Source organism: Perca flavescens, chromosome 7 (assembly GCF_004354835.1).
Source record: "Perca flavescens isolate YP-PL-M2 chromosome 7, PFLA_1.0, whole genome shotgun sequence".
NCBI classification, from domain to species: domain Eukaryota; kingdom Metazoa; phylum Chordata; class Actinopteri; order Perciformes; family Percidae; genus Perca; species Perca flavescens.
In genome coordinates this window covers 19,064,898-19,078,001 of record NC_041337.1, presented here as the reverse complement: position 1 = coordinate 19,078,001, position 13,104 = coordinate 19,064,898, and the positions used below count along the sequence as shown (strand labels likewise).

The window sequence follows — 13,104 nt, the reverse complement described above, 5'->3', positions numbered from 1 at the left end:
TAATTGTGTCCATTTTTTTCCGACAACACAGACCGCATAAATGTTTGTTTCACGTACACCCAATGTACCATTACTGAGACATTCCTGTGACCTTGATGAAAGTAAACAGCTTTGACACATTGCAGCAGTCCATGAAATTGGACTCTTATCTCCATATATCAGATTCTCGCCTCTGACCACCAGGTGTGAAAGCAGCCATGGGTCCCTGTGATCAAATCGATTCTCCTGTCGAGCGCAAAGCCGGGGACATCGACAACATCTGAGGTGTACGAGAGCGTGACCCGGTAAAGCCAACAAGCCTAGAAGAGCTGCAGCTAGAAGGGTCCAAAAATGGACAATCAGGAGGGTCAGCATGATGCATCAGGTGAGGAGTTCACCACTAAGGCCGGTTACACACTGGACGCGTCGCGCGAGCGTGTCAGCGGCGTGGCATGTCCGTTTATATTTCGGCCACCTGTTAACAGGTTAGAGCTTACACACTGCCTGCGTGACACGCGCGTCTCAGGCACTACTCGAGCCGCGCCGAAAACGCGTTCCTGCTAGAAATAGAACCAACGGCTATTTTTCATGCGACACGCAAGCGTGTTAGAAGCGTTTCCAGGCAAAATAGAATAGGAAAAGATGTTTTTATGTCGTTTAGACACAAATGCATATTAATAAATGACATGTTGATGTTTGAAAGTCTCTAGGTTTTGATATAAATGCAGATATAAATGTAATAAAAAAAAAAAATTATGTCGATTTTCTAATATTGCACCTGTCAATACAGAACAAAATATTCTGTAGCCTATTTTGCCGTCAATACTGCCGACGTTGTCTTTGCTGTAATCAAATCAGTATATATTTATATTTAACATGGTATTTCATCTTATCAATGGGAAACATAAATGTGTCCAGAAAAGGCTAGCAGCAGCAGCACCGCATCAGACACGTTTCTGGTGTGTAAAGACAGAAAAATCCAAGCAGACGCCACCCAGCTGACACGCAACAGAAACGCCACGCACACGCCACGCAGCCAGTGTGTAACCGGCCTAATGATGCCCAAGTAAAACAGGGGTCACAAAGCCAGTATCTCACAGTTGTGCAAGGTGTTAGGCAAACATTGCAACCCTTCGCAACATTTGAACAACTCTGTGTACTGTCTTTATGAAGTGCGACTTGTTCCTATCTAAAGATGTGTTGTGGTGTGTGTCATGTTAAAATAAAATACAAATTTCTAAGAGGCATCCTCATAATGACAGAAAAGGAAAGCAGGAAAGCAAAGCAAGCCTGATTATGTCACCAACAATGACCCAATGAATCTTACAGAGCTGCATCAACACACACACACACCCACACACTCCCTATTTTGTTCAAGGGGCCGATCCGTTTCTTTTTGGGAGTCTTCGGAGCTAAAAAGGGTAAGCAGTGGTGTAGCTAGCAGAAAACACCAATTACAGTACATCCCTGCTATTCACAATCAACAAACACTCTCATCTGCAGTCTCACACCTTCAATATGTGGGGAACAACACTGAGGACATTTATGTTAATCAGGTTGGGCCTACTGGTCACAGTTGATTACAATGCAGTGCAGGAAGTAGAGGGATAAAATGAAAAAGGAGACCTTTTCTGCAGCTACAGTAAAGAATCCCACCGTCTGCTATTATCATTTCCCAAATATTTTCACTATAGGTCAATACCAAAATGCAAAACACCTGCACACAAGCTTTACATTAAATCTCACTCAGAAGCAAAAGAATGTGCTCAAAATCTGGACACGTTGGCTGTATTTCAATTTACATATTATATTTTTTTATACAGTTTTTCTGTGAGACGTCTCTGAATGGCAGAACAACACTATGGGGATTATCTGTGTTACCTGATAAAAGTGCATCAACAGACAGCCTCAGGTGTACATACTGTAGTTACAATAACCACTCCCCAGTGTCCTCCACTTGGATGAGCTGAAGAGAGCAATCTAAGTTCTATTAGCTGTTGAATTTGTATGAAGGATGCTGAATTTTTCCAGCAGATGTTTCCAGTGACAGTTCTAAGGAAAAGGTAAAGCCAGGTCCCATTAAAAAGGTCAGGTAAACAGAGTCTGGGCTCCTCAGGAATTCAACCTCTTTAGCCTCTGACCCACATTTATACTTTTTACCAACGGGATTCTTCTGCTTCTAAAGGTTGTTGAGATCCTATATGTAAGCTCAGTAGTCATAAAGTTATCCAACGTGAACGTCTTGGTGGTATAATTCCAAACAATGAGTAAAGGTGAAGGATTTCATTTAACATGGGACAATTTTGCAACATGAAATGCAGAATTTAATTCAAAACTACAAATAAATCAATATTGAAATGCAAATTTCTCAGCAAAATCTTAAAATGACATACAGTGGGGGAAATAAGTATTTGACCCCTTGCTGATTTTGCAGGTTTGCCCACTTACAAAGAATGCAAAAATCTACAATTTTAATCATATGTACATTCTAACAGTGAAAGACAGAATCCCAAAGAAAATTCCAGAAAATCACATCATATGAATTTATTAAAATTGATAACCATCTGATGAGGAAAAACAAGTATTTGACCCCCTGGACAAACAGCAAGTATTCTGGCTCCTACAAGCCAGTTAGTCTTTCTTTAAGACACAGCCCCAATCCGAACCAATTATCTACATCAAATATACCTGCCTCACCTCGTTACCTGTATAAAAGACACCTGTCAACACCCAAACAACCAGCATCCAACATCTCCACCATGGGCAAGACCAAAGAGCTTTCTACGGACATCAGGGACAAGATTGTTGATCTGCACAAGGCTGGGATGGGCTACAAGAGAATCGGAAAGCAACTTGGAGAGAAAAGATCAACTGTCGGTGCAGTTATCAGGAAATCGAAGAAGCACCACACCACCGCCAACCTCCCTCGGTCTGGGCCTCCACACAAGATCTTGCCTCGTAGGGTGTCACTGATCATGCGAACGGTGAGGAATCATCCCAAAACCACAAGGGGGGAACTGATGAATCAACTGAAGGCAGCTGGGACCACAGTTACAAAAAAACGGTTGGTAACACACTACGCCGTCATGGATTGAAATCCTGCAGCGCACGCAAGGTCCCCCTGCTCAAGAAGAAACATGTACAGGCCCGCATGAAGTTCGCCATTCACCACCTGGACGACTCAGAAGAGGCCTGGAAGAAGGTGATGTGGTCAGATGAGACCAAAATAGAACTTTTTGGCCTCAACTCAACTCGTCGTGTTTGGAGGGCAAAGAACACCGAGTACAACCCAAAGAACACCATCCCCACCGTCAAGCATGGTGGTGGCAACATCATGCTTTGGGGTGCTTTTCAGCCAAGGGGACGGGACAACTCCATCGTATTGAGGGGAGGATGGGCGGGGCCATGTATCGTGGAATTCTGGACCGAGATCTCCTTCCCTCAGTGAGAGAGCTGAAGATGGGTCGAGGATGGGTGTTTCAGCACGACAACGACCCTAAGCACACCGCCAAAGCAACAAAAAGAGTGGCTGAAGAAGAAGCACATCAAGGTTCTGGAGTGGCCTAGCCAGTCTCCAGACCTGAATCCGATTGAAAATCTTTGGAGGGAGCTTAAAATTTGAGTTGCCAGGCGACAACCTCGGAACCTGAATGATTTGGAGGCTGTCTGCAGGGAGGAGTGGGCCAACATCCCTGCTGAAATGTGCACAAACCTTGTCACCAACTATAAAAAACGTTTGACATCTGTGCTGGCCAATAATGGCTTTTCTACAAAATATTAACATGGTGTTTGTCCAGGGGGTCAAATACTTGTTTTTCCTCATCAGATGGTTATCAATTTTAATAAATTCATATGATGTGATTTTCTGGAATTTTCTTTGGGATTCTGTCTTTCACTGTTAGAATGTACATATGATTAAAATTGTAGATTTTTGCATTCTTTGTAAGTGGGCAAACCTGCAAAATCAGCAAGGGGTCAAATACTTATTTCCCCCACTGTAGCTAAAATAATTAATGTAATGTCAACCAAGCTGAAATGAAAGTTCCAGGTCCATAGTAGGCCTGGGCAATATGACGATATATATTGTCAAAACAATATAAAAATGTCTATTTAAAGCAAATATTAAAGCAACATTTAAGTAATTTGGATGACGTTTTACGTTCTGTTCCTTGCATGTTAGGTTCATTTTGCACTAAAGTTTTTAATAAAATGCGAAGACACTCAGTACTTTTCATTTGACAATTATTTAATTCAAACAGGAGAATAGAAAATTGGCTTAACATGTGGTTATTTCATAATATAATAATAATAAAATAATTAATTACTGAGCTATGGAAAAGGGGTAGGATTAAATAAGTGTATACTTCTTCCTACTCCTTTTGAGACATCTATGTTGGTTAATGTGTCTTATTGTTTTTGAATATTTTGCTTATTTAACCTATTTGTACATTTCTTTGATGTTTTGTTTGGTTTATTTTTGATAGGTCTGAAATAAATTTCTTCATTCATTCATAATAGATTATTTATTGAGTCACAAGAAAACATGCTATATCTATAGCTTCTCAAATGTTAGAATGTGATGCTGTACTTTGTGATGTTATCAGAAACTGAATATATTTGAGTTTTGGACAGGCAGCTAGACAAAACAAGCAAGGAATATGTCACAACAATTAATCTGTTACCTGCTAAAAGGATCTGCAGATTAAATCAATAATGAAAATAATGGTTAGTTGCGTCCCAAATTTAAACAACAATAAATTAAACAGCAAGCATCCATACAACAATGTGTGGTCTAGGGTAAAAAAATAAATAAATCTAAATCATATTGTGTTCACCTTTCCTCATATTGCTGAATATAATCATGGCTCATCAGCACTAAACTGGATTTTGTCAGTCTGACACCTTTAAGTACCACAATAATGAACTCTAATCAACCTTCCCCTCACAAATCCTTTCCCTTTCTTAAATTCATGCTGTAATGATCCAGACAAATCCAGTCCAAGTGGCTGGCCTTAGGGCTTGCAACCGTTCACTTGACCACTTCTACCCTTTTGGACCAACAGTGCTCCAATGGGAGGCTGATAAATCAACTGTTACTAATGATGTAACACACATACATCATTTCCATTCCCTGACTCCCTGTGATGTAACTAAGTGTCAGTTTCGGAGAGCATCCAAGACTGATTCTTGAAGTTTATTTCGCTTCATCCGCCCTCACCCCCCAGCTCTTCAGATGGCCCCTCCCCCCTTGCAGTCACATCTAAATTGGATTAATGGTGTCCCTGTGTCCAGATGTTACATACTGATGGAGGAAGTGGGGGGAGCTTGCTCACTCCTGTAACCTCAGCTATGGCATTCACTCTTAACAGCTTCCATCAAAATCTAATGAAAATTATATAAGATCTCCAAACACAGAGATGGGCAGGAGCTGTTTTCAAAAAAAGACATTGACGGTACCTTTTTTTTGCGTCAGTGGCAAAATCAAGGTTTTAATGTGTTACTTTTCTTTGTGTTTTAAAGTAAACATGGGCTAACAGAGTCAAATAAAGTGTCAGATTAATATTACAAATATGTATTCAAAGACAAGGCTGTCAGGTCTGAGCTGGAGGGGACAGAGGACATATTGGATTTTTCACTGTTTGACAGCCACAATATAGCCTATTATGAATGACTTACAAAAGACTTCAGAATATCACAATACATAGCTTCAATGTAGCATGTCCTTTTTGGGTAAACCTAATACTTTTTATGTAAGTGCAAAGTTACATATTGAATGGCAAGGTTTATCTGTTGAAAAAAAAAATACAGATACATGTGCTATTTTGCAATTTCAGGGTTCCCTTTAGGTGCTCGAGGAAAAAAAGCAGACTGATCTCTCAACAGGTCTGCAATACATTGTCACAAGAGCAATGGTGCATTTAATATCTCATTACTATCAGGGATTCTGGAGTTTTAAGGAGCTCCTGGGACGTAACAGGAGAACTATTCATTTCAATGTCACTAACAAGTTGTGATTTCCAGGCAGCTACTGACATGACACGTCGGGACACGTCGGGACAAGCCGCGCCATTATGATTACACTTTTACGAGCAACTGTTGTTTTCATGTGCGAAGAGGAACTAAAAACAAACACGAAAGCTGATCTGACCGATGGCTCACAGGTTTGATATGATACTTAAGCCTGATGCTTTTTTTTTAAATAAAAAACAGCACGTTTGGTTTGAATGGTAGCAATCAGCTGTAGTCATATAGACAAATAGCCTACATGAGGAATTGCATTTTTGTTGAGAGTCAGTCAGTCAATCAGAAATGATGTTGTTTTGTGTAAGAGGCTCGTTCTTGCAAGTGTTGCTTTTTAGCCTACCTGCCGGATATTCCAACAGTGAATAACCTCACTGTCTGCCATCCTTGCAGGTAGGCCCATTCTGTCTGCTCAGACAGGAGCACAGCTAATAAAAAAAAAACGCAGACTGATTATACGCCAAAAAAAAAAAATCAATGCGCTGCTTATTTGTGCGGTACTTTCTCTGATTTAAGTCTTTCCTAATTATTGATCAGTTCCTCTGAGAAGACTGCTGTGGGCACACTGTGTTATAGTGAAGGCAACCTATTTGCGATGTTGGCTCCAACTCTGGTGAACATAGGCCTGTGCACAGATGCTTTGCAGGAAAAAAAAGAAGTGCTCATGCTTTATCGAGTATCACAATGCAAGGATAACACAACAGGCTTCTTACCTACGGTTGCACCGTTAGGAGAGGTGATCTCCAAGCAGAGTATAAATCCCAAGTAGAACAACCTCATCGCCATATCCTGAGCAATGCTCGCTGGCACTGCTGTTAGAAATGAATAGAGGAAAAGTTGGCTGGATTTCTAAAACCTAACAACCCGATCAACCACCTCATCCGAACCCCTTCAATAGTCCGGGTGCGATTGTCCGTTCAGTTGCACCCTCAGCCCCTCAGCACGGCGGCGTTCAGACGGGCTTCAGCAAAAAAGGAGACTTGCTACAGCCCGGCGAGGCTATAGACAATGCAGCAGCTCAGTCATGTATATTTCTAATTGATTATTCGCATTCAGACATGATGCACTGTGTAACCTCTGTCTCTCAGTGCTTGCTGGGGTCTCTGTTTCACCACACCATGCCACCACAATTGTCCACACGTCCAGAAGCGCTGCAGCAGCCGCCCGGCTCCGGTAAGCTCATTCCGTGCCAAACTAAAAAGAAAAATTAAAAAGTAAAAGCGTTTTCCCCCCTCGGAGCGCTAATACCTCTCTGTGCTTGTGGTTGCATGAGTGGATGGTGAATCTCAAGCTCCAGCACTGTGGACGAGCCCGTGACGTAAGCTCGACGCCTCAAAAAAAATGGGATAACTAAACGGCGAGCACCGTTTGCGCATGCCCTAACACACCTCCTTTTCTCCCATTTCATGCGCTTTTCGTTAAACGTGGAGGTGGGAGGGAGAGGCGGCGCTGCCTGCAACTGGCGCGCTGGGATCAGCCATGTTGGCTCAATATTTCTACAGAATCCTGATTTTTATTTCTCGTAACAAAATGAAATGATGAGTAACGATAGGCCTACTGCAAATTCAGTTAAATAGCCTACCTGTGAAACACTAACATGCTGCGTACGGAGTTCTTGAACATTATGTCTGCTTTTAAGTGTTTTTCCATTACCAGTTATTTCATAAAGGTCTGCAGCTGGTTTAGTGCAAGAAATATAGGCCTACACATCTTTTCAGCCAAGCAAACATGTTATAGCCTATAAGTGTATGCATACAGTAGTCCGACTTATTGACTTATTTTGCTTTGCTCTCAATAGTAGCTAATATTGAGGAATCTAAAATATCACTTTCAAATTATATTTGTATAGGAATTCCTATTTAACAGAGGCCGACAATAAATTCTCGTCATTAAATGTAAATGTTGTAATGTCATTGGCTCTGTTTTCTCTTATGCTCACACATTCAGAGTTGTATGTAGTTCACAAGCCAAGATAGCAAAGCACAAAGGGAGAAAGTCCAATGAGGTGTGTGTGTGTGTGTGTGTGTGTGTGTGTGTGTGTGTGTGTGTGTGTGTGTGTGTGTGTGTGTGTGTGTGTGTGTGTGTGTGTGTGTGTGTGTGTGTGTGTGTGTGTGTGTGGAGACCCTTCAACCACTAAATCATGCCCTCTAGTGGTTAATGAAAATGAGAAATTGACATGCTTGTTAAATGAAACAGATATGGCTACATGTTGTTTGATGAGCATGTCCAGTATAATAATATTTTTCCCAACTTTAAGTAAAGGTAATATTAAAAAAAAGAATATGTCATTGTACTGTATCTTTTGTAATTGCTTGGTTGCCAAAGCCTGGGACAACAAAGACCTACATCAATCTAGAGTATGCTATATCCCCCATTCTATTTTTGAGTATGAAAAAAAGAACCATATGGGATAATCAGTGTGTAATCTTTGTTAAATTATGTGATTGAGTAGCCTCCATTGACTGTATAAAACAGGTAGACCCATAAACCATTTGAACCTGCAGGGGGCACTGAATACTTACATTACAGAGAGACACGGACACTGTAACCCATTTCACTAAAACAACAAAAATAATAAAACAACTTAATGCAATATTTGGTCAATATTGCATGGCATGTCCTCTAAGGAAGCTCTGATCAGAGAGTCAATTGGTTATAAAGAGAACATGAGAGGATCTTTCCCTCCACCGCAGACGTTCTGTAACTGAAATGCTCATAAATGACTTTTTCTGCAGGTCTATGGCACTGTTCCTCCTTTTCCCACTGGCATTTAATCATGTGTACTAAAAACAACCGGTGTGCATTTCACACAACTGACAGCAACCTCGCTGCCACTATTGTCAAGCGTGCCTTTCAGGGCTTTTCAACTTACAGATGTTTACGCAGAGCCTGAATCACAGAAGAGAATGTGAAGTATGTTGAGAATCTGTGAGAGAAAAAAAAAACTGCCTGAGGTGTCTGGATATCTGTTGAATCCACACATATGTTCACTCCAAGGATCAAAACAGAATATTAACACAAAGAAAGTTAGAGGGAAAATAGTATGTTGGAAGTTTTTTTGCAACAAACTATCATTACACAGTATTTCATTACATTATGTATTCATTTATGTATTCCCATGTTTATTTTTTAATACCATTGCTGTCTCTTCTTGTTGTCAACACCCTAAATCAACATGATCGCTGGTGTCGCCCATAGACTGTATGGTGTCACCTCAAACCTGAGAAGGTCCCCTTTTGTGAGAGGAGGGTTGAGCATTGTAATCCAGGAGAGACAGACGCCAGCATGCTGTGTGGGAGAGAGTTTGAAAGAGTGCCAGGGTAAACACTCCCAGACCACATGTTCTCCCAGGGCAGAGGGGCTGGCCTCACTCCAGGCACATCTGCACACAATCCCTCAGCTTTTAGCAAGCCAGCCATGGAGACAGAGCGGGGAAGATGAGGGAGAAAGAAGAGTTCCCAGACAGGGAGAAACCTGCTTCCTCTGTGACAGTGGTGTCAATGATGAAAGTTATGACATCTTAGAGAAACAACGAAAAGCAGCATGCAGAGGGAGGATCACAATTATCTACTCCCTGTATGCAAAGTTAATAAAATTCTGTGTGTAAAGGCTGAACACCATCTGCAACTGTATCTGTATCACGCCACTCAATTCACGTGCCAAGGTCTGCCTGGCTATAACTACCCAACCTGACCATATCCTTGAGAGAAGATGGATTGCTGCATAAATCAAGCTCCTGGCTTCCACACAGCCTCGCTCTGCATCTGTAGCTACACTGCATGCATGATGTGCACCATGCCTGTGATTTTTCAACAAATTTTACTCTGGCACAATCATTCTCTAGAAAAAAAATAACCATTCCAGTTTATAATATGTTTAAATGTGTATATAAATGTACTCCCCTATCAGCTTCTCTTGGTTAGTGCCTTTCAGTTTGCAAGTAAAGTGTGACTTTGTGCATGTTTTCACAGAGAGGTAATTACTGAGCAGCTATGCTGACAACACCTGAGGAATGCGGAGCATGCACCAGCAGCCTGTGCTCTCCTAACGCCCCTCATCACTGACCCCAACTCACTTCTCCCCCATCTGTAACCCTCCCCCACACAACCCACTAGCCAGAGCCCCAGTCCAACACAAAGTTCGGTATCTTACATTTGTAGATAATGCAGGTGTTATTTTAAGTGATATTTTGGTGGTACCAGAAAACATACTTCACAACAAAATTCTACCGTAGTATACTGTACAGTTGCAATTACATCAGATTTTATTTTTCTATCCGTTAGTGGAGGAAACCCTATCCAAAAACCCACAGCCCCCAACAGGCTCCACTATTCCCGTTATTCACAGTGTGTGTTGGCTGAGTCACTCCCTAAACTGTCCTTGAGCTCTGTGAAACTCACAGCCCATCTGGCTTAATAACAATTGCACACACATTTCAAAACATAGCATAGATTGAATTCTAGGGGGTGGAGTGAAAAACTCAGGGTGACCTAATTGTGGTCTGAAAACAGCCCAGTCGAAAAAGCATCAATATTTGGCCATAGAGAATGATGGACTCTCCTGTCTCTGACTACACCGTCATGATGAAATCAGGATGAAATCTTTGGGGCATCTCGATCAACATAAGTATATAGGCCTGTGTTTCTATGCTGCTGAATTGTGTGGTTGTAGATGTATTATGCAAATGCCATGACTAGAAAAAACACACTGTATGGCTGAATGAACAATTGCATATGTTTTCTACACACTTGAGGCCTAATCAGTCAGGGTACGCAAGATGAAACAAAAGGGGCAGGGGATTTAGTTGCCAAGCAACTTCTGTTGATAAAAACACTTTTTATTCATATGATGAGAGCCGTCTAAAAGCATGACAACTGATGAAAAGGCAGACAGATGCAAGATCATTTCTGACTTAGTTCTACAGTTATCTTATTTATCAAGCGTTCATTGTAAATTTGGGTCAGGTCCAGAAACAAAAAAAAAAAAACAGTCATACTGTACCTTCCAGCGTTAACATTAGTGATGAAGAAGTCAATTAAAAGCTGCACTTGAAAGGGTGCATTTTAAGCTCCAGTATCACAGACAAATAAAATACCATAACGAATATCAGGTATATCTTCAGGACAGCATTACTTTCAGGTTTTCACTTACATAAAAAGTTCTGGTATATATGACTAGTTTGCTTCAGAAGTAGCGTAATGTAACAAACTAATGAAATGATATTTAACTTTTGTGTCGTATTGTTTTAGATGTTACCACAGCAAAGAGAGAATGAAATAAAATGACACTAACTGTTCTGACATGCTGACGAATTCCTCAATGATCACAGCTACATACTATATGTATTTGTAGAACATCTAAACATTTTTGCCTATTTTGTCCAGGTGTTTCATTTTTCAATAACATTTCATTTATTTTTTATTTAAAGGCAGTAATCTATCTCATAGAGCTCCCATGTTACTCAGTAAATAATGGATAGCCAGCCATAGAGGCTGTAGAAGTACAGTAAGAGCTGCTAACTATGGATAAATATCATTTGTTTAGTGCGCCATGATGGTCAACATGCTGTTTCAAAGCTTTTCCACCTTTAGGACATACATCTGCTTTATTTGAGCGCATAAATGAGGTGCTTGAGCTACTCAAAAAAGCATGAAATATGGTACGCATGTCTTACTTGACTCTGAAAATTACGACCTGATATGGGTCTTTGACTTGGGTTTGGCAAATTGGCTTGATAGCGCCCCCATACAGTTTTAAAAGTTAAAGCCCCCTCCTTTAACTTTCATGTAGAGGCATGAAATTTGGTAGGCATATGTATCTTATCCATACATACAAAAAAGCCTATTGGACTAGTCATCAGCCATTAAAAATTAAAAATTCATGTTTTGGATGATTTTTACCATTTTTAGGGGTCGTACTTTAACGAACTCCTCCTACAGATTTAACCCAATTGACTTCAAAATTGGTCAGTACAATCTAGAAAGCTAAATTGCAAAGCTTTCCGCTTCTGTCCAACCTTGTGGGCGTGGCTAGGTGTCAAATTACCGTTAAATGGCAATTTGACACCTAGCCACGCCCACAAGCCGCGAAACAGGTAGTGGTTTGTAGCTGAGTTTACTTTGTCCAATCTCCCCCACTTCTTTTTTAGATTTAATGAGAGACCAGGCCTGAGAACATCTACAAGTCAATAATGAGTTTTAGTCATAGGGCCCCCTACTGGCAACAGGAAGTAGCCTAAGCCCTGACGAAAATCATAAGATTTACCTGAAATTTTACACGTCGTGGTTTAAACATGATATATAGCAATGCATAAATAGTGTGTGCTCTCTAGCGCTACATAGTGGGCACAGAAAGTGGTGCACAACTTGTGCATCGACTGGGAGCCTCCGGCACACCCAACATGCGCAAATGCGAGGGACCCTTTAATTGCTGCTTGCAGCTTTAATTTAAAGTGTCCCTCAGATCAGCTCAAACTTATTCACTTTTTGGAGTTGATCCTAAACACTTGGAGCTACATAAAGCTCACTTTCCATTTGTCATTGTCATTATGGCAAAAACTGAGAAAATAATAGACTGGCTGAAAATACCCTGATTTACCTTTTATGGCAGATTAACCAAAACTGGATAACATTTACATTTTAAACTTGAGAAATTAACACTATGCTACCTTCTGCATCTATATTTGTATGAAAACTTCATTTGTTCTGAACACAATTTTCCAGATGGTTTAGCTGATTCCGTTAACTTGCCACTACCTACAGTCAGCTTGGGGAGAAGTTTTTACTTTTCCAAAAAAAATGAAATACAGGTGCCACATCAGGAAAAAAAGTATGCATTTTGAACAACTTATTCCAAGTCACAGTGAGTCATGTCTTCCTACTCAGAAAATAGTGGGCTACGGTGCATTATTGTCTCTTGACCTGAAGCACAGTTAGCCTGACACTAAAACCAGTAGCTACTAATATTTACTTTTGCACAAAGTCTTAAAATCACAATTTCTTTACCAAATCCTAAACTCTACAGGGTTATTTGGATGACAACTTGTACAGTGGAATGTTATATATTTCCAGCAATATCTTGGTATTTATTCCCTTCATTATCTAT

At 40.7% G+C, this 13,104-nt stretch overlaps 1 protein-coding gene across 2 annotated transcripts in view; it reads right to left on the bottom strand.

Moving 5' to 3' along the window:
• Positions 1–7,321, bottom strand: part of lrp1ab (low density lipoprotein receptor-related protein 1Ab) — a 97,769-nt gene extending 90,448 nt beyond the window's left edge. For both annotated transcript variants that reach the window (XM_028582098.1, XM_028582099.1), the window contains exon 1: positions 6,714–7,321. In XM_028582098.1, coding sequence (XP_028437899.1) covers positions 6,714–6,786 — 73 coding nt within the window. In that variant the 5' untranslated portion in view covers positions 6,787–7,321. The remainder of the gene's footprint in view (positions 1–6,713) is intronic.
• Positions 7,322–13,104: the final 5,783 nt, after the last annotated feature.